The 21753-nt window shown below is 47.1% G+C and overlaps 1 protein-coding gene across 1 annotated transcript in view; it reads left to right on the top strand.

Annotated features, from left to right (window-relative positions):
• ARHGAP39 (Rho GTPase activating protein 39) overlaps positions 1-21753 on the top strand; it is a gene marked incomplete at its 3' end in the record, with an annotated part of 93105 nt that overhangs the window by 56122 nt on the left and 15230 nt on the right. Inside the window, exons 2-3 of the mRNA XM_079302158.1 lie at positions 4024-4455; positions 14783-14863. Of these exons, the coding sequence (XP_079158284.1) occupies positions 4024-4455; positions 14783-14863 (513 nt within the window). The remainder of the gene's footprint in view (positions 1-4023; positions 4456-14782; positions 14864-21753) is intronic.

The raw sequence follows: 21753 nt of genomic DNA, 5'->3' as shown, positions 1-21753 counted from the left end.
CCTGCTCCATGGAAAGGTGTTGGAAGAAGGTGACCCTCAAAGGTCCCTTCCTGCAGGGAAAAATTCCACAATTTTCCATGATAATCACCACAAGTGAGGCATGGTAGACCTGGAGTCAAGCTACCATAGGATTGCCTTGGAATTTTGGGGAGAGGGCACTCAATTTCCCAAAATCCCATGGTGAGGGATGGGACTACAGTGATTCTGTGGCTTGGTTTTTCCAGAGCAAACAGAGAAACCACCAGAGCATTTTTCCCATTTTCCACAGAGTGGCTGAGGATCCACCCCTCTCCCAGCCCTCATTCCATGATTTTTTCCCATTTAACAGCTCCCCAGATGTGTCCTGAGCAGGTGACTCCTCCTCTGTGGGAAAAGCTGGAGTATTTTTCCTTAACTCCATCCCACTCCAAGCTTTTCCAGCAGCTCCAGAAGAATCTGCGCCTTGGGGTGCCTGCCCTGAATTTTTTTTTCCTTCTGCATCCATCAGGAAAAGCCAAAAGGGATTCCACCTTTCAAGTGAATGATTCCCTAAAATTGGAATTATTGGTGCAAAAAAAGTGCTCCCAAAGATTTGATGTTCCCTGGTTTATTGCTGACACACAGGGATTTGGTTCCAGGTTTTCCAAGGTCTGGCAAGGAATTGTGGGGTTTTTTCCCATATTTTAAGTGAAATATTTTAAAAAATCAGTAATAAATAATATAATGGGTGTAATAATTAAAGGGATATTAATGAAGTGGATAATAAATAAAATAATGGGGATAGTGAATAAAACAAAGGGTGTAATAATGGATTTTAATTAATTAATTAATAATTAATAAAATAACAGGCAGGGGTTGGAACGGATGAGCTTTAAAAGCTCCTTTCACTCCAACCCATTTAATAATTCCATTATTAATTTAAATTTTTTATGAAGTTCTGGGGGGGGGCAATAATTAATTTTAAGCACAGAAATAAGATGAGAAATATGGGAAATAAGATGGGAATTGTCCTCTCCTGGGAATTTTGCACTGATGGGGAGACTTGGGTTCTTGAATACATTGAATTCTGGGATCTCTTGGATATTTTGGTTTGTGAATTGAAAGGAATCACCTGGGATGGGAAATCTGGGGAGCAGAGCCCCCTAAGTGCTGCAGAGTCACTTCCAAGGTCTCCAAAACCTTGCCTGAAATCAGGAATTTGAATTGCTCCTCGTAAAAACATGGAATGGTTTAGGTTGGAAGGGACCTTCAAGATCATCCCATTCCCTTCCCTGGCCATATACCAGCCCCTCAATATCCTGAAAATCCCAAACCTTCCCTATGCTGGGACAAACCAGGTGCCATTGGCCACCTTGGCTGGTTCTTTGGCCAATCCCAGTTCTCCAAAGCTGGGAATGTCTTCCAGTTGCAGTTCTGTGCCAGATTGGATCTGAGTTTTGTGGAATGAGAAGAGCCATGATTTAGGATCGACTCCCCTCCAAGTGTTTTTGGTCCCTGTTCTGCAGGGCAAAGCTTAATTATGGATTTTTCTCTCTTTTCCAAGAGGAGCTGGACAAGTTTTCATCCTTTTGGGAAGGGTTTGATCCAAGCTGGGAAGCCACACCCTGAAAATCCCTCTCTTTTCTCCATCCAGAGGTTTAAATCCCCTTGGAAAATGAGCTGAGGGCTCAGGGCCAGGCTGATACCTGGGACCCCTCTCCAGGGACTTTTTTTCTTTCCAACTGGGCATTTCTGAAAAGCCTTCAGGGGTTCATTCCCAGGAAAAGGAGTCGGGATGCAATCCATGTGATCCATCACTGTGTGACTCCCTGGATGTGTCAGGTTTAAGTAGCAACTTCCTTGCTAAGCCTCACTTAGCTTTTTATTCCTCCTCATCTATTTCTAGACATTCCTTAAAAGCCTTGGAAATGCAGACAAGGATAAATCCCAAATAATTTTATTAAATTATTTCTATTTTTGAATATAAATCCATGCAAAAGAGGAATTTGAATAAAGGGGCAGATCCTGAAACGTCTCAGGTTCCCTCTGGATTATCCAGAGGTGACAAGTGCAGTGTTTGGGGTAATCAGAAAAACCAGTGGAATTCTCTATTTCTTGGGATTATGACTTCTTTTAATCCTCTTTGGAATTTCTAAGCTCCCGTTCACTGCTGGATGATCCCCAAAATCCCTTTTGTTGTGTTTCTGAGTCAGGGGGGTCAGGGCAATTCCAGGAAAACAGGGATGGGGGAAAGGATGCAGAGCAGCCCTGGGAAGAAAGAATTTGGGGGTGTTGGTGGGTGAGAAGACCCACAGGACACATCCATGTGCTCTGGTCTGGGAAATTCCCCATGTCCTGGGCTCATCCCACAGTGTGAGCAGCAGGAAAAGGGGAATTTTGCCCCTCTGCCCTGCTCCAGTGAGACCCCACCTGGAATTCTGCATCCAGCTCTGGAGTGCAAAGCCAGAAGGATCTGGAGCTGCTGTAGCAATTCCAGGGGAGGCCACGGAGATGCTCCAGGGACTGGAGCCAGGCTGGGAGAGCTGGGAATGTCCAACCTGAAGAAGGGAAAGATCCAGGGGGATCTCAGAGCCCCTTCCAGGGCCTAAGGGAGCTCCAGGAGAGCTGGAGAGGGACTTGGGATGAGGAATGGAGGGACAGGCTTCCCACTGCCAGAGGGCAGGGATGGATTGGATATTGGGAAGGAACGCTTCCCTGTGAGAGTGATGAGGGGCTGAAATGGAATTCCCAGAGGAGCTGTGGGTGCCCTTGGATCCTTGGAAGTGTCCAAGGCCAGTTTGGATAGGGCTTGGAGCACCCTGGGATTGGGGAAGGTGTCCCAGCCCATGGGACCATCCCATCCCATCCCATCCCATCCCATCCCATCCCATCCCATCCCATCCCATCCCATCCCATCCCATCCCATCCCATCCCATCCCATCCCATCCCATCCCATCCCATCCCATCCCATCCCATCCCATCCCATCCCATCCCATCCCATGGAGGCCAGGACATGGCTGGACCTGTTCAGCCTGCACCATCTCCACCCCTGCCACCATCACGTTTTGGTGTCCTTGTCACTCAGCCCAGGTGTTTTGGGGCTGGTGGTTTTGGGATGGTGCTGGAGGCAGAACCCACAGAGCTGATGGCTGATGTTGAAATCAGGACAGAGGGAAGGAGCTTTGGGATCTTTGGAGTGCTGGGAAGCTGTGCTACTCCAGCTGGACTGGGGGAGGTCGAATCCATAATTTTGGAATTTTTGTGGGAAATGCTGTTGTGTTTGGTGGTCTGGGCAGCAGAGCCAGGCTGCAGGGTGGTTGTCCAGGAGAAATTCATCACCAGGTTGGTGATTCCAGTCTCTCCAGTCCTTCCCATTCCCTCACGGAACGTGCTTTGATCCCTGTGTCTGAACCTTCAAGGGTTTGGGGTGAATGCTGTAATCCTTGGTGGACACTGGGGTGCTCCAACCTGGGTATATGTTTTGCAGACTTTTTGGGTTTCCCTGGGAGCTGAAAATCAAGGATTGGTTGGAAACCCTTTGGAAAATTCTCTGGTTTGTGTAAATAATTCTGCCAGACTTGATGGGGGTGGAAGAAAGGGTTGTGAAGTCGCTCTTCATCCCGTGCTCACTGCGATCACAGAACCATTGGGTGGTTGGGGTTGGAAGGGATCTTGGTTGAACTTTGCCTCTCTCCTTGTTCTTTCCTGGCTGGAATGGGTGGGAATCATCGAGTTTTGGACCCGGGAGACTTTGTGGGGGTGGAAGGAAAAGTTGTCAAATTGCTCTTCTCCACCCCGTGTGCTCCAAATCACAGAACCGTTGAATGGTTGGGATTGGGAGGGACCTTTGTTGAATTTCCCCTCTCACCTTGTTCTTTCCAGGCTGGAATGGGTGGGAATCATTGAGTCTTGGACATGGGAGAGTCGATGGGGGTGGAAGGAAGAGTTGAGAAGCCGCTCTTCTCCATCCCACACTTGCACCAAATCACAGAATCATTGGGTGGCTCGCGCGACCTTCCGAGATGGTTTGTTTGATTTTTCTCACCTCTCCTTGTCCTTCCCCAGGCTGGAATGGGTGGAAATCATCGAGCCTCGTACCCGGGAGCGCATGTACGCCAACCTCATCACGGGGGAGTGCGTGTGGGACCCCCCCGCCGGGGTGCGGATCAAACGCACCAACGAGAACCAGTGGTGGGAGCTCTTCGACCCCAACACCTCCCGCTTCTACTACTACAATGCCACCACGCAGAGGACGGTGTGGCACCGTCCCCAGAACTGCGACATCATCCCGCTGGCCAAGCTGCAGACGCTGAAGCAGAACACGGAGTCGCCGCGGGCTTCCACGGAAAACAGCCCCGGCAGGAGCAGCAATGTCAGCAGGGAGGGAAGCACCAGCTCGTCCTTGGAGCAGGAGCTGGAGGGCAATGAGAAGGTGCAGGAGCAGCGGTCGAGCCGCCAGCCCAGCCAGTATTCCGTGGTGAAGGAGGAAACAGAAAGGTAAAGGTGGGACAAGGTGGGAGGAAAAAAATCGGGAATTCACAGTCCCGGTGGTATCCAAGAGCAGTCGTATCCTGCAGGTCTTGGATGACGAGATTTTGTGGATGGTTCCTCCAGGTTGACCCCTGGTGGGTCTCCACTGAGTTGGATCCTCCTTAAAACAAGGAGGAAAACATCAGGAAAAGGTGTTTCTCCACTTTAGGGACATTTTAGATGTTCCCTACTGGAAAGTTCCCTAAAGGAATAATTTCTCGTCCTTTGAAATTCATTTCTAGGATTGGAAATTTGAGTTTAGAGCCCGGCTTGGTTTTAAATTATTTTCCTGGATAAGATTTCCCCAAGGAGTCAAGATGATTCATGCCACAACCATGGCTTGTCCCACAGGTCTGGGGAGCTCCTGGCAGGGATAATTTCCCTCAGGAAGGAGGAGGAAGTCAGTGCTCGATTCCCAAGGACAACATTCCGGGATGTTTGTGTTGCTCCTCCATTGTCATTTCATCTTTTATGGATTAAAAGCTGCAAATCACTGAATCTTGGAATGGTTTGGGTTGGAAAGTAGCCTTAAAATCCATCTTGCTCCACCTCCTGCTGTGGGCAGGACACCTCCCACCATGCCAGCCTGACTTGGGACAATTCCAGGGATGGAGCAGCCACAGCTTTTCTGGGCAACCTGAGGCAGGTCATTAATTAATGTATTTGTCTTCTATTAATTGATGCCTTTGACCACGTTAAGGACCCGACCAGGTTGAGGAGACCAAGGAGGGGTGGAATTCCCATTCCCAAGTCTTGTTCCCAGAAACTGTGGTTGGATGGGAGCAGGAATTTCTGGCTCAGCAAGTGCTTTCATGTGGGACATCAGAGGCAGCCTTGGCTCCACACCTTGAGGGAGGTTCCACCTTCCTGAGGTCCTGGAAGAGGCTCTGATGGAATCTTGGAGCCTGGGAATGGAGGGGTCCTCATGGGGCTGGGAGGTTTTGGGGAGGGAGATGGGTTTGGAGTCGTTCGCTGCAGGTGGATGTGGAATAACAGGGTCGTAGAATTACAGAATCATGGAATGATTTGGGTTGGAATGGGCCTGAAAGATCTTGGAATTTCAGCTTTTTCCATGGGCAGGGACACCTTCCACTATAGACACTTCCAGAGAGGGCAGCCACAGGTTCTCTGGGAATTCCGTTCCAACACCTCACCATCCTCACAGGAAAGAATTCCTTCCCAAATCCCATCCTTTCTTGTACTCTGGCAGTGGGAGGCCATTCCCTCTGTCCTGTCTCTCCATTCCTTGTTCCAAGTCCCTTTCCAGCTCTTCTGGAGCCCCTTAGGCTCTGGAAGGGGCTCTGAGGTCCCCCTGGATCCTTCCCTTCTCCAGGCTGGACATTCCCAGCTCTCCCAGCCTGGCTCCAGAGCAGAAGGGCTCCAGCCCTTGAAATTCTCTGGAATTGCTCCAGCAGCTCCAGGTCCTTCTGCAGTTGAATCCTGGAGCTGGATGCAGAATTCCAGGGATGGGCCTCACCTGAACAGATCAGACAGGCAGAATTCCCCCTTTCCTGGTGGGAAATGAGCCCAGGAGATGTTGATGGAGCAGGATCCCATTCCCAAGTGGTATGAGAGGTTCACAAGGACTGGGGGATGAATTTATAATTCCCTGGGGTTTGCTGTAAGAGCAGGGGAGGAATCAGTAGCTCCCCTGGGGAAAGGATCATTCCTGAGATGAGATCAGGAATTTCCAGGAGGAAGGATCGTTCCCAAGGTGGGATCAGCAGCCCCCTGGGGGGATTCCTATATCAGGTCTGATTCCAACATCAGACCCAGCACAAACACTCCAGGTCACTAATCCTTGGTGTCCTCCACCCAGACATTCCCTGTTCCCATTATGGGATGCAAATCTGCTGGATCAGGTGGTAGGAGGGCCTGACTCAAATAAAAAGGTTGAATCCCTGGCAATCTAGTGGAAAAGGAATTTAGCCCTGGGCTGAGTCTGGCTGATGGGAGGTTGTGTGTCCTTGAATCTCCAGGAATTCCAGGTCTTGGCTTTTCCAGGGATTGGGATTGAGCAGATGCCCGGTCTTGGAGCTTTAAAAATGCAATAATTTAAAAAAAAAATTTGGATGCCACTAGAGGGAGCAGAAATTCCTGCTGACTGAAATTTCTACCTGCATCCCTGGAAGTGACAGGGATGAGTCCTGTCAGTTCAGCCAAACCATGGCTTCATCCCACTCCTGATTCTCATATCCTGTCTGGAAAAAAAACCCCATTCCCTCATTTTCCCCATCCCTGGAAGTGTCCAAGGCCAGGTTGGATGGGGCTTTGAGCAGCCTGAGATAGTCAAAGGTGTCCCTGTGGAATTTCATGATCTTGAAGTTTCCTTCCAACCCAAAACATTCCATGATTCCATGAGTGTTTTCCCAGATCTCAGTTATGTTTCTTGGAGAAGATCTACAGCTGGGAAGGAGCTCCATAGGTTTCCTGGTGGATACCTCCAGTCCAGGTTTTATCCTATGAAATCTTATTTAAAGATTTCTGGATAAGCTCAACTCATCTGATTGGAAAAGGGAATTCAGGAGAAGTGGGAAAATTTTTATTGGAATTCACACCTGGAACTTCCCTTAAAATCTAGGATTTAGGAACCAGAGCATCTCTGGGTTTGGCTGGAGATATTGGAGGCTGCTCCCAATCCATTCCTCACATCCATGGGGATGTTCCATCCCACCCATGTGGGTCAGGGATGCATCAACCCTTGAAATCCACAGGGAATTTGCCACCGGAATCACCTCGTGCTTCCACGGTGAGGTGGGATTTGCTCTAATTAGCCATATCCAGCTATGGAATCAACCCTGGGATCTCAACAGCAGCTTTGTCCTGGTGGCCAGCAGAGCATTCCCAGGGGGATTTTCCAGTGTTTCCCTGGAGTTTTCCATGCTTGTCTGAAAACAGTGGCTTTTCTCCGGAGCGTGACTTGACAGCCGTGAAATCTTGGAGTGGGAACCGTCGGCTGGATTTTGTGTCAGGTCACTGGGATTTTCCATGCTGCCAGGAAGTGTCTGAGGTTATTGCCTTGAAATCTTTGGAGAAAGTGTCAGGCAGGGAAAAAGAAGCCTTTTCCATGGAAAATTCAGCTCTGCCACTGCTTCTCCAAGGGGAATTCCTAGTGGATGCTTGAAGGACAAGGAAGTGGATTTTTGGCCATCAGGAGTGTTTTCCTCGTAACACGTGCAGAAATTTTGGAATGTGAGGGGTCTTCACCCCTGGGAAATTGTGCCCAAGTTATTCCTCAGGATTCCTACTTTTTCTCTGCATGTCCTGATTCTGAAGACGCTGGGATACAGGAGATAAAATGCAGCATTTAAACTTCACTGGATTAATTTTGGCTGAGCTGGGATATCCAAGGGGAATTCTCTCAAAATCTTATCCCTGGAATGCCCCTGCTGGTGCTCTCTGGGATCAAAAACAACCTTCCCCCTTACAGGCTGTTTTGTGACTCCAAAAGATCCCAAAAAAAATCAGATTTGTGGAATAAAAGATGCCTCAAAGCTCTAAAATACCCAGCATTAGTGTCCCATGATTTTTTCCTTGGAATTCTCTCCGTTTATTTCCTTTTCCGGGAGGCACTGAGAAGAACCTGCCGTGCTGGGGCTGGCAAAACAGGTGGATCAATGACATAAATCTCTGCAGCATCTGCTGCCTGAGGGTTTTCCAGGCCCCTGTAGGGATTCCCAGACTTCCTCCAAGACGAGAAGGAAGAGAAACCAAGGACCTGGAGTTGCTCTGGAAAAACCACGCGGAAGGACTCTGGCACCTAGAGGATCCTCAAGGGCTTCCTTCCCAATGTCCTGACTCTAACAGGCTCGGAATTCTGGGACTTTCTTCACCCAAATGTTGGATTTTCCCAGCTGGATGATATCTCTTGGTGCAAGGAGCCAGGAGGAACTTGGGAATGTTCACTTGGAGAAGGGAAGGATCGAAGGAAAACTCAGAGTTCTTTCCAGAGCCTAAAGGGGCTCCAGGAGAGCTGGAGAGGGACTTGGGACAAGGGATGGAGGGACAGGACACAGGGAATGGCCTCCCACTGCCAGACTACAAGGAAGGATGGGATTTGGGAAGGAATTCCTGGCTGAGGTGCTGGGGTGGAATTCCCAGAGAATCTGTGTTGGCTGCTGGATCCCTGGAATTGTCCAAGACCAGGTTGGAGCATCCTCAGATAGGGATTTTCCCTTCTGACCCAAACTATGGGTTTGAGCATTTGATGAAGTGTTGCCATTAAATTTCCATAAAATCATAACATTTCCACTATTTGATGTTTTTTGCTCCCCTACTGGAGGGAAAAAAAAAAAAAAAAAAAAAAAAAAAAAAAAAAAAAAAAAAAAAATTTTTTAAACCTTGGAATTGTTGATCCTGTTGAAAATCCCACCTGGATCAATTTTAAAACTGCCTCATCCATCCCTTAGGGACAAAGATGATGGCCTTTCTGGAATTTCTCTGTTTTTCCAGTCTCTGGCATTGTGAGGACCTAATCCCACTCCCAGACTTTGTCATTCCACTGGAAATCCTTGTCTTCCCAATGTTTTATCCACAGGGTGGATGGGCAGAGTAGGAGGTCGGGTCACTGACATCCCCCTGTCTCCAGTGGCCAGGAAAACCACCACAGGCTCTTCCTGCCCCCAGTCCCTGAATCCAGCTCTGGAATGGAATGTTGGAGAGAATTCTTGAAATTCAGATTTTTTTTCCCCTCTCCCATTTATTTACTGCCTGTGGCAACAAATCCCTGCTTTTTCCAGTTCCATCCTCCTGCAAAAACTTCCACTATCCCAGGTTGCTCCAAGCTCCATCAAACCTGGCCATAGCCATTTCCAGGGATGGGGTAACGACAGTTTTTCTGGGAATTGCATTCCAATGTTTATTTACTTTGCTTTTTCCCATTTTCACCTCTGTTGGACACACCTTGCACAATCCAAGGATTCATGTGTTCAGGACATGGAATTGCCTCCTCTTCCCACCCTTCCAGAATCCATGATAAGGACCTGAATCCACCCCAGCTGAGTTGTCCTGAAGATTTTTTTTTTTAATTTAAGGATCACCTGGAAATTCACCCGGTTCTTCCCCTAATTCCATGAGATCCTCAATTTCCCAAATGATGAGGCAGGATGTTGGGAAGGATCCCAAATTCAGTCTTCCAATGTTTTTTGGTGTGTTTTATCCCTGGTTTTGGCTTATTCTCATCCATTTAATAGCAAAAAAAAAGCTCTGAATGATGTTGGATGTCCATGTTTGAGGCTAAGGGGTCAGAATTCCATGGTCTTTGAGGTTCCTTCCAACGGTTTGAGTTGCTCCAAACTTGATCTTGGGCACTTCCAGGGATGGGGCACTGCCAGAGCATGATAGAATTCTTTGATAGGACCTCCCAGCATTCCCAAATTTTTCCAAAGATTTGATTTTCCCCCCATGAGAGATTTTATTACTCAAAAATTCCTTCAGCTTTTCCCCTTTTCCAGCACTGGGGGTCCTCCAACAGTGCTGGGTCTCATCCCACCCATCCAGGTGAGTTTTACATTGAATTATTAAGGTCAGAAAAGACTTCCAAGATCCTTGAGCCCAATTTCCAGGCTCCTTCCTTAATTCAATTCCTCGCTGTGATGGTTGAGTTTATTGAGATCGTGAAGCTCCGGGGGGTGGAACCATCTGAGGAAGTATTTGGGGATAACCAGTGGAAAACACATTCCCGGCATAACCCGAACAACACTGAACTCCCTCATTCCATCCTCAAATATTTCCCAGGAAAAAAAACCACTCATATCTGGCATTTCTTGCTTTGAAAATCGGGGGGCTGAAGTTTTTTAATATCCTTTCCTTGAATTCCCCATTTCCCGTTGCGAAACACGGCTTTGGATTAGGCGGATATTTGCCTAATTCCTCCGAGTGCTTGCGTCGGCACCAAAATTCCGGTTGCATAATTCCGAAGAAAACCATCCTTGAAGTTTTATTGGAAGCGGGGGTTGTAATTAAGAGTATGAAGGGCCACGATTAAAGCCGAGGATTTGGAGCCAGGATTTCATTTCTATTCCTGGCTTTTGCCATGGAGCTGAGCTATTTCAGGCCGCTCACTTTCCTTGATTTTCCTGGTGCCACTTCCTGCTCCAGGCAGGGGGAAAAAGAAACCTGCTGGGTTTATTGATTTTAAAAAAACAAAATTTTTTTAGCTTTTGTTGTTCTGCCAGAGGTTCCCGAGATAAAGGTGCCAGGGATAAATTTGTGTCCATGCTGGAGGCTTTGTAAGCCATGGTTTAGGGAAAATTGTTGAAGGAAACTCAAGTTTATTGATAGAAAAGCATCTTGGTTAATGGAAAATCACCTTTATTAGTGGAAAATCACCCTTTTCATAGGAAAAATCACACTTAGTGGCAAATCAACTATTTATTGGAAAAATCATTCTTATTAATAGAAAATAATCTTTGTTAATGAAAAATCATTGTAATTAGTGGAAAATCTTTTTCTTTGGAAAGCAACACTCATTAACAAAAAATCATCTTTATTAATAGAAAATAATCTTAATTAGTGGAAAATCACCTTAATTATTGGAAAACCACACTTATTAATGAAAAATCACCTTTTTTCATTGGAAAACCACACTTATTAGTGGAAAATCATCTTTATTAATGTAAAATTATATTTATTAGTGGAAAATCACTTTCAAAGTGTCCCAGAAAGGCTTTGGATGTATCCCTCATCCAGACAGGGACACAATTTGCTGGATAAAAACTGGATCGTCTGGCTCAGAGGGTGACGGTTGAAGGTTCATTCCCAATGTTTGGCTCCTCCCAGGCCCATCCCAGCTCCTCTCCTGATCCATATCCTTATCAATAATCTGTGGAGCCACCAGACAAGCTGGAGCTCCAAGGGATCCTATGGATCGAGGACAGGTTGGGAAGAACTTCCTGAAGCTTGGCAAGGCCAGGTGTAGCCACGGGATGGACAAACTGGTGGCCACCCAAAGATCTGGGAATGCTGGGAAGCATTCCAAAGGCAGGGCAGAAAGGGAAGCTGGGAACACCTCGGAAGGTCTAGGGAAGATTAAATCTTTGTTTCACCACAATTGGGCAACCTCAGGTCATTTTGAGTGTTCCAAAATCTGAAAAACCTGGGAGAATCCAGGGGGAATCTCCAGGATGGTGAGCACAGGATATGTGAGGAGAAAATGAGGGAGCTGGGTTGGCTTTGCATGGAGAAAGATTTTGGGGAGACCTCAGGATACTTCCAACACCAAAAGTGTGTTTCCAAACCAGTCGGGTTTTGGATTGGAACTGGGTTTGCTTCCTGCGATCAGCTCTGTACAATTTTATCCATCAGGATTTCTAGGATACAGTCCAGCACCTCTAGCCCCATGTTTGTGACAGCCCACTTGGGGAATTCATTTGAGTTGAACTTTCCAGATTACCCCGATTGTTCCAGGTTGGCCAAGGCAAGATTGGGTGGGAATGTCTGGCTCGAGAACACAAACTGGATTTAAGGTGGTGCTTGCAGGAAAGACCTTAAACATGGAATGGTTTGGGTTGGAAGGGACCACAAAACCATCCAGTTCCACTCCTTTCCCATGAGAGGGGCCATCTTCTACTATCCCAGGTTGCTCCAAACTCCATCCAACTCAGCCTAAAATATTCCAGGGATGGAGCATCCACAGATTTCTCCAGTGTTTCACCACCCTCATCATAAAATTTCTCCTTTAATCCAACAAATCTGTTAATCAAGCAAAATCCATAAGGATTTGGCCTAAAAACCTTGGGAAAACAGCTGGCCAAGGGTAGGGGCCATGCTCCGTCGCATCCATGCCTGCGGGAAGCCGGGATAGATGGAATTCAGCAGTCCTGCTGTTTAAATATTAACCAGGAATTAACTGGGAATCCTGCCCCAGGCTCTCCAGCCAATTCCAGAGGCAGCTTGTTAACACTCAAATCTCAGCCAGTGGTTTTTAATGATTCCCAAAAACTTGGCTCATCCCAGAAAAGTGGGTGTGGCCACCCCCAGGAATGTGTAACCAACTACTCCCTCCTACTGCGGGCCCCTGTGGAGATTCCCTGCCTGGCTCCCACCAAGTCAGAATCTTCGGGATAGATTTGCTCATTCATCAGCTCTGTCTGCACAGAAACCTTGTCAGAGATGGATCAGAGAAGGCCTGGAGTTCGTTTGGATGGGGATAATTAGCATTGATGGGAAATGGAACAGTGGGAGAAAGGATGGATGGGAACCAGGATGGATTGGGAAAATCTTGGAAGTAACGACTCGGAAAAGCTGCAAGAACAAACCACCCATCCTCGGACTCAGCCAGAATTAAGATGGAGGAGTACATAGAGCTTGATCCTAGCACCTGGAACAGAAATTTGGAATCTGGAGGTGTGGGAATTCCCTTCTGGAGGAGTGTGGACCTTGCTTGGGAAGAGCTGTTGGGAATTTCAGTGTCTGTTTTAGCCATGACCGGGTTCCAGTGGAGTTTTTAGATGGAAAAACCAACATTCCCACCAGACTTTCCCCAGGGATTGGGGGTGGAGTGCTGGGAAGCAGATCTGTCGGGAGGGACCTTGAACAAGTCCTGACCTCCCCTGGAATCCTGGAATCATGGAACGGTTTGGGTTGGAAGGGACCTTAAAGGCCATCCAGTTCCTGGGCAAGGACACCTATTTTATCCCAGGATGCTCCAGTCTGACCTTGGACACTTCCAGGGATGGGATCCGACTGGATTCCGCCATGGATTTGGGGATCTATCTGAATTCAAGCATGGGTTTGGGGATTCATCTGAATTCCGCTGTGGATTTGGGGATCCATCTAGATTCCACTGTGGATTTAAGGATCAGTCTGGATTCCACCATGGATTTGGGGATCCGTCTGGATTCTGCTGCGGATTTGGGGATATGTCTGGATTCCACCCTGGATTTGGGGATCCATCTGGATTCCGCTGTGGATTTAGGGATCAGTCTGGATTCCACCATGGATTTGGGGATCCATCTGGATTCCGCTGTGGATTTGGGGATCCGTCTGGATTCCAGCATGGATTTGGGGATCCATTTAAATTCCAGTATGGATTTGGGGATCCACCTAATTCCACAGTGGATTTGGGGATCCATCTGAATTCCACAATGGTTTTGGGGTACAGCACCAAGATCAAAGGTGATGCCTTTCTCTCGGGAATCCTGGAGGAGGAGGAGAAAGTCCATTCACATGCACTGGCGAGGAAAAAGGGATTAAGCAATTCCACACAGCTGTAATTCCAGGGCTAAATCCCATTAAAATTAGCTTTGACAAAAGCTTAATTTTATTGCCTTCTTGCTCCACAACTAAAATTTTGGAGCTATATCCTATTAGGAAGATTTGTTTCTTTTCCCTCTTTTTTTCCTCCCATAACCAACATTGAATTCAAATTTTATTAATGGGAGAGTCTTAACAAGGAAATATGGGGGGATTTTATTTGGAATTTTATTTGGAATAAAGTTATTTCTCCAGATGTTTTCTCATTATTTCCTCTGTATTTTCCAAATGGGACCGATTCCGAGCACATTCCCACCAGGAAGGGCTGTTACGGTAAAAATAAACCTTTTCCTGTGCTCATTGGCAGCAGGGATGGGTAATAATGGAAATATTGATCAATATGTGGTTTTTGGGAAGTGCTGGAGGGTCTTGGCATGGATTCACAGCCATTGGAAAAGTGTGGAGCCAAAAATACGGATCAAGAGTGAGTTTGATCCTACAGGAGAGGCTTTAAATCATTCCTGAATCCCAAAAATTGCTTCTTGGACTCCAAGTTTGAATTTCCAAGTCTTCACTGATCCCCACCAAGTCCAAAAATCAGCTTGGAAATACCCGCGCTTCCAGATGTTTTTTTCCGTGGTTTTTTTGTGGTGTCTCTTAGAGTGGGTTGGTGGTGTCATCTTCTCCATCTTCTGGGAACAAGAGCACTGCAGGCTCAAATTTAGATGAAAATGTGACAAAAAGGGGTTTTGGGGGGGATTTTTCTCTTCCCGTATTGGCTCTGACCATCTGAGGCTGTTGAAGAGCAGAAGCAGCACTCAGAAAGGGTTGGATGAATCCAGGAGATGTTTGGGATCTGCTCAGATGTTTTAAGGAAAAATCCAGTATTTGAAGGGTTGGACATAAACCTGGAGACCACGGCCATGGATGGCTTGGTCATCATTTGGCCAACAACTCAAAATACAAAATCCATGACTCCAAGCTCGAGCAAATCCCAGGAGCAGATCCAGGACAGGTGAAGCCCATCCTGATGGGATTCATCTCCCTTAATCCTAGAGGAGACAGTGGTGGTAACTCCCTGTTCATTCCTGTTTTCCAGTTCGTCGCCTTCCGGAATGTTTGAGAAGGAGTATGACATTTATCGGGATTACAGCACCGAAGGACAGCTCCTGCACTACAGGTAGCCTGAATTTCCCTTCAGCATCAGGTTTGAGACGGATGGGGCAGTGAATGTCACTGATGTTTTAGTCCCACTTCTCCAATCCTCCTCATCCCTTCCCTTCATGTGTTGCCTTCCGGTCCTTGTGGAATCCCAGAAGTCCTCAAGGAACCCCAAAAGTACTCACTGAACCCAAAAAGTCTTTCTTGAAGCCCACCAAGTCCTTATTGAACCCAAAATCCTCACTAAACCCCCCAAATCCTCATTGAATCCCCAAAAGTCCCCATTGGATCTCACCAGGTCCTTGTCAAACCCCAAAAATCCAAGACAAGGACTAGACCGGATTTTGGGGATTTATGGAGTCACTCCCTGCCTGGTGCTTCAGGTTTTGATAAACCCCAGATTCCTGGAATTTTTCCTAGAGTTGGGGATGAGTGGAGGCACCTCCAGTTCTTCCTTTGCTTTCCATGTTGGAAATGGAGACCAGGAAGAGGTATATTCCTCATCCCTTTTCCTGGCACAGTTTTCCAGCTGTTCCAAGCTGATCTCCATCCTGATCCAAGACATGTGCGGGTGGAAAATCCCCCCAGCAGCGCTGGCTGAGTTCCATCCCACCTTTCCCCAGAATTCCCTGCTGCTGAGTGACCTCCTGGGAAGCATTGGAATTAATTGCCACTTAAGGAAGCAGGGGGGAAATTCTGAGCTTTCCAGGAGGGAAAACCAGAAGGGTGATGGGATCAGGTTTTTTGTCCTCACCAGCCAAATGCTCTCCATGAATCCATGGACAACCTGATCTCCAGCTCAGAAGCTGGGCAGATGCCATTCCCAGGAAGAGTGGGAAGGAGTGAGATTTGGGATGCGTGGAGCTGTTTGGTTGGGAAACAAGGATTCATGGTTCAATTTTGGGAAGCAGGAGCTGAGCCAGAATCCAGCAGGATTTGTCAATGACAGGGACATGGAGCAGTGACAGGGACAGCGCAGATTTGGGCTGGTGGCAATTAAAAGGTTCAGTGTCACTGCGCACATGAGCTGTTGGCATCAGCTGTGCCGCAGGAGACGCCTGTCTTCCCAATCCCATAAAAACCCACGGAGCAGCCCTGGCTGCCCTTCCCCCAACCTGCCGCCAGCCAAGGAGCTAATTAGCAGCTTTGCTTAATTAGCTGTGAGTGGACATCCTTCTGGAAGAACGAGTCTCAGGGTGGGATTTTGGTTTAACCCCATGGGTGCCAGAAGGTGGAATCGGAGCCTGTGATGAATTCCTGTTTCATGGGATTAATTGTGAAGGGGGGAAATTAATCACAGAATCATGGAATGGGTTGGGTGGGACCTCAAGAATCATCTAGTCCCACCCAAACCATTCCAAGGGCAGGGATACGTTCCCATATCCCAGGTCGCTCCAAGCCCTGTCCAAGCTGGCCTTTCACAATTCCAAGGATGGGAAAGTTGATGCTTCAGGACCTTTGGAAAGGTTGCAAAGGGATTGGGGAATGTCTGGTTGTCCCCACGGGTTCATGACCAATATGGAAATGAGGAGTTTGGAGCAGGATGGAACCCAACCAGAGCTTCAAAGATCCATCATGGAGTGGAATAAGCCCTCAAACACTTCCACTGGAGCTCCTTCAGATCCATCCACTTCCAAACCCTGTTAGTGAAATGATCCAGGCTTAGCTGGAAAATCAGTCTGCAAGCCAACAGCCTTCCCAGGTCTTTCCAACCCTCTTCTTCCCGACTCTGGCATTGATTCTAGAGGTTTTCCTCTGGAAAATGACACAGGGATACAGGATTGAGTCCCACAGATCCTCCATGATTCTTTGGTGGATGGGAAACCATGGTGAGACCCAGGTCATGTTTCCTGCCTTCGTCCGTCCCCTCTAGCTGGGAAAGGAGAAGCTGGAGATCTCCCAGATGTTGGGACAAAGTGTGGGATGAAAGTGGCTTGTGGAGAGAAGCCGGGCCTTGACTGAGAAATCCCATGGGATTCAGCTGGGGAATCCTCATCCATGGAATTGTTGCCACTTCCAGTTCAGCTCTGGGGTTCAGCTCCCTGGATTGCTCCAGGAGCTGCAGCAACATCCTCGAGAGCAGGGAAGGAATTTTTCTGCTTCCTCAGAGCTCCCAGCCAACATTTCCTACAGGAGAGTTTTCCAATATAATGAAGATTAGAGGGTGTCATTAAGAGAATGACGTCGTGCTTTGTCTGCCTGGAAGGCTTTTGTCGGGAAGCCCCAGAATCCCAAGTCCCATCATTCACAATCCCTGCCCTTGACCCTTTCCCTCTTCATTCCCCCTGGATTTGTGGTTCCAGGAGTTGCTTCGCATCCTTGATCCGTTGAGGGATTTGAACTCTTTGTAAATCCAAAATCAATCTTGCCATGTGGAAATCCGTTTGTTTGTGGGAGAAATCCCAAATTTCTGTCTTCATCCTATGGTTGTGTTGGCCAGTCAATGGATGGAAGGTCCAAGGCTGCTCAAGCTGGATTATGTACCAAAAAGCAGCTGCTTCACCTACATGGGATCCTTGACTTGGTCTTCCTCAATTTCTCCTGGAACTCCACATCCAGGAGTGTTTGAAGAGGTCCTCAGTCTTCTTGTGGTCAACAGGAATCGCTTCATAGCAAAGAAATTGGAGAAGTGAGGAGACAATTGGGATTGGCTCCCAAAAATCCTAGCACACCTTTTGCCTCCACCAGTGGAGGCACCTGAGGTAGTTTCAGAGGTGGCTTAGTGTCTTCTGGGGTTTAGGAAGTGGTCATGGTGGTGAGTCCACCTCTGTTTTGGGGTACAGTCGTAATTTGTAAAAAATTCATAATTTTCCAGCTGTTTTCACCTCTTGGTTCTCATGGGGGTTGCTGGATTAATCTCCAGCCATGGGAATCTTCAAATCCTGCCCTGGCCATGTTCAGCCTTTCTCCATCTAGATTTGTTGTCCTCATGCCATGTGGATTTAGGGAATGGTTGTAACTTGGCAGAGTTGTGTAAATCCAGGCTCAAAATTCAGGAAGAGGCTTGTAGGAGCTTTGGAGACGCCCAGGAAGGTGAGCACCCACCACATCATATTTTGAGTTCATAAATGCAACAATTCCTGATTTTTAAAGGTCAATCCGGTCCCTCGTTCTCTTGTAAGTGAGGAAGAGGAGCAGAACTGACACCAGTGATTTTCTGGGGAGTCATAAGATGAAAATCCCATCTTTTGGAAAAAAAGGGATGAGGGTTGATGGTTGCTCTTGGGGATATCGCAGTGCTGGAGTCTCCTGGGCCAAGCCCCATCCAATCTGGCCTTGGACACTTCCAGAATGAAGCAGCCACAGCTTTTCTGGGAATTTCATTCCAACCCCTCACAGGGGTTCCCTCACACTGCTTCCCAAAATCCCATGTAACCCTGCCCTCTGGAAATGGGAAGCCATTCCCTGCATCCCGTCAGGGATGAATGATTCAGGCTGGAGACACCACAAGGAGGAAAGGCACAGGGAATGAGAAATCTGCTTGGAATAGGCAAGAGCTAAAAAAAATCACCATTTTTGGAACTCTTTGTGGCACTCCCGGAGCCAGGGGGAGCAGATTTCCTATTGATTGACTATTTTGGGAAATGTCACTTCTGGTCTCTTTGTACTTCCTCGTAATGATAAAGGCTCTTCTGTGCTCCTTTCCCAGCATTCCCTCCTCCCCCTCCAATCTGGAAAAATCTCCTCTTGTTTTCGGTGACATTTGGATTTTGGGCTATTTTTGGGGTGATTGCTTTAATTGGGATTAATTTAATTTAATTAGCTCCTCCCTGCCCAGCTCAGTTATGTTGGTCTTGTGCTTCCTCCTGGTGGGTTCCAGATGGGATTGATCCCAGAGGAGCTCACTGGAGACTCCTCAACCATCATGGATGTCCCAAACCAAGAGAACAAGGTGGGTGGGGTGGCCTGGGGAAGACTCACCCCAAATTGACCTTCAGCCAAGGGACTCATCAGGAGCGGTCGACTGAGCTTGTTTTTGTGCTTCCTCATCATTTACATCCCATAGAAATCCTTCAGTTATGGATTCACAGCCTCCAGCATCCTGACTGGACCTTCCCACCAGGCAGTGGGTTTAAAAATTTATCCTCCTGGCCCTGCATCTCCTGAAAAAAAAGTGGGAATGGGATGGCAAGGATGGGATGGGTTGTTTTGTCCCTCTGGTCTTCATAACTTGCACGGATGTTAATTAGTGCCAATGCCACTGGAACAGCAGAACATCAGAGATGTTTCACAGAAGGAATTTGGTGTTAGGGCTTGGAGCGAAAAGTGAACCCATAGCGCCATCCAGAGACAGGGACTGGACAATCCCTAAAAGATTTGGAAAAATAATAAAATAATAGGATTTTTTTTTTTTTTTTGGTGGAGTTTTGATGGGTATAATCCTTTGGGAATATTTTAGCTGGAGAATGGAATTGTGTGCAGAGAAACTTTGGGAGGTTGTGGACATCCATCCATCCAAGATTTGGGCTTTAACATTCCCATCACTCCAAAATTCCCCCAGAAAGACCAAACTGGATTTTCTGCTTCCTGGATATCTCATGGATTGTGTTGTATCCATCAAATCATCCTGGGAGAACTCCATTCTGGCTGTTGTTCCCAAATATCCATTTTATTGCCCAAATTATGCAAATTTCACCTTGCTCATTCTGTTTTATCTAGGAATCAGTTTTAACCAATCAAAAAGCTTCCTAAAAAATTTTATTCCAAGGGGGAAGTGACTCTTCCAGGCTCCTGAAGATAAGAAAAGGGACTGGAAGTGTGGAAGAAGGGTTGGAGAAGCCATGGTGGGGTTGTGAGAACCCCAAACCCCACAAAAACTGAGAAACGAGGGCTTGAGTAGGAATTTAAAATTCTAAAACATTGAATTTAAAATTCCAGTTTAAGCTCTGGAATATTTATATACACAGAATTCCATGTAAATTTTTGGGGACAGGACTACTTGCAGGTGAAGAGCACCTTGAGATGGAGGATTTTAGGATTTCATCCTATCACTTAATTTAATTATAAATCAGCATAGAATACGAGGTTTTCCCATTATTATAGAGGCTGGATTCCAGTCCTGAGGATGTTTTCCCAGCTGGAAAATTTTGGATGGATCACGGGAGGCTTCAGGTAGAAGCCTGGATATCTTCAGGCTCTGCTGCTCACCTTTCCCTGATTTTTTCACTGAGATTTTTCCTGCTACTGGAGCAGCACTAGGCAGTGTGCCAGGCACAGGGAGGGTTTTTTCCGCCGTCGGCTCATCCCTGACCCCAGACTTCCCAGCGGGATGTGCTCGGAGCAGGCGGTGCCCAGCTGGGAGGGAAGGGGGGCTGGGCTGCTTCCCTCATTCCCATCCTAGTTTAGCCCTGGAAAAGGGAATTTTAAGCTCAGGTGGAAGGTGGAGGGAGAAGATGCTCCCAAATCCAGCAGCCTGGGGAGGAAGGTGAGGAAGAGCGAGGACACGGTAGGGATTTGGGAATTTGGGATGGTGGGGGGTGCCCAGGGATCCTTTGTTTTTCCCAGAGAATCCCGCTGCATTCCGTCAGAAACCGATATTTAAATTATTCAAATCAGGGTTTCTTCCCTTTTTCCCAGGGAGGGGAAAATTCCCCTTAATCCTGGCTCTAGATTTGTCTTTACCTGCAGAGTCTAAGCAACACTAACACAGGGAAAGGAATCTTGGAAAAACACGTGGTTTGGGTTGGTTTTGGAAATATTCTTGTTTTTAAACTTGACATCGCTGCCTCATTGCATCAAAACCTAAAAAAATTTGGTTTTAAAATAATAAAATATTATTTTAAAATAATTCCACTTAAACCCGGCTGTGATTTATTCCCTCAGTCCTACCCTGATGGAGTGGAGCTGTCCCTCTGCATCAGGATGTAAAAACTGCATAATTTTGGTTGTTTTGATGGGATTTTAAGGTATTTTGAACTGTGGATGGTCAGAATGAATAATGACATGTAAATGATGGAGCAGAGGAATTCCGGAATGAGGGATCCTGGTTTCCCCTTTCCCATCCATTGTTGGCTTCCCAAAGGTTGGAAGAAGATCAAGGAGGAGGCATTGGAGCAGAGAAGGAGATTTAGGAGAACATGGAAAAATCCTACCCTAAACCAGATGGGAATTATGTGGGAATCATGCAAATTTCCAAAGAAATCGATTGTTTGGATAGGAGATTCAGAGGGATTTGGGAAGCAGTTTTGTCATGGAAATGTACGGAGTTGGAAAAATCTTCCCCACACGGAGAAAACAGCAGGGAGAACTCAGTGCCAAGCCAGAAATAACAGGAATACTTGGAATTTCTGCCGGATGCCTCATGCCAGCATCCCTTGAATTTGTTGCTGCTCGTGGGCAGTGATTTAAGGACAAAAACTGCCTTTTTGGGATTCCTTTTGCCGGCAGAAAATTCCATTTATTCAGTGGATTTTTTTTGGAGGGGGGTGAAGGTGGGAGTGGGGGAAGAGTTCAGCCATAATCCACACAGCTTTCAGGAATATTGCTTCCCTTTATTTCATATTTGGGATTGGCCGGGATGAGGTGATTTGACAGAAGCACCGCTGCTCCGTTGGGGATTTTTATTCAGATCCGCTGCTGCCAGATGCTGCAGGCTGGAATATTAATGCCAGCTGCAAAGCTAGGAATTAAGCTGCAGAATTTCACCTGGTTTGAGTGAAAACACCTGGATTTAGGAGGGATTATGGTTCGTGTGGGGGTGGGGAAAATCTGGAAATGTGAATTTCTGCAGGGAAATTCCAGACCATCCCATTCCAACCCTTTTCCTTGGGCAGGGACACCTTCCATTATCTCAGGTTGCTCCAAGACCTGTCCAACCTCGCCTTGGATATTTCCAGGGATGGAGCATCCACAGAATTCCCTGGGAATTCCAATCCAGTTCTGCTGGGAGTTCTCCATGAATCTTCCATT

The sequence above is a fragment of the Erithacus rubecula genome (genome assembly GCF_903797595.1).
Source record: "Erithacus rubecula genome assembly, chromosome: 3".
Classification (NCBI taxonomy): domain Eukaryota; kingdom Metazoa; phylum Chordata; class Aves; order Passeriformes; family Muscicapidae; genus Erithacus; species Erithacus rubecula.
This window is presented reverse-complemented; position numbering and strand designations above follow the sequence as displayed.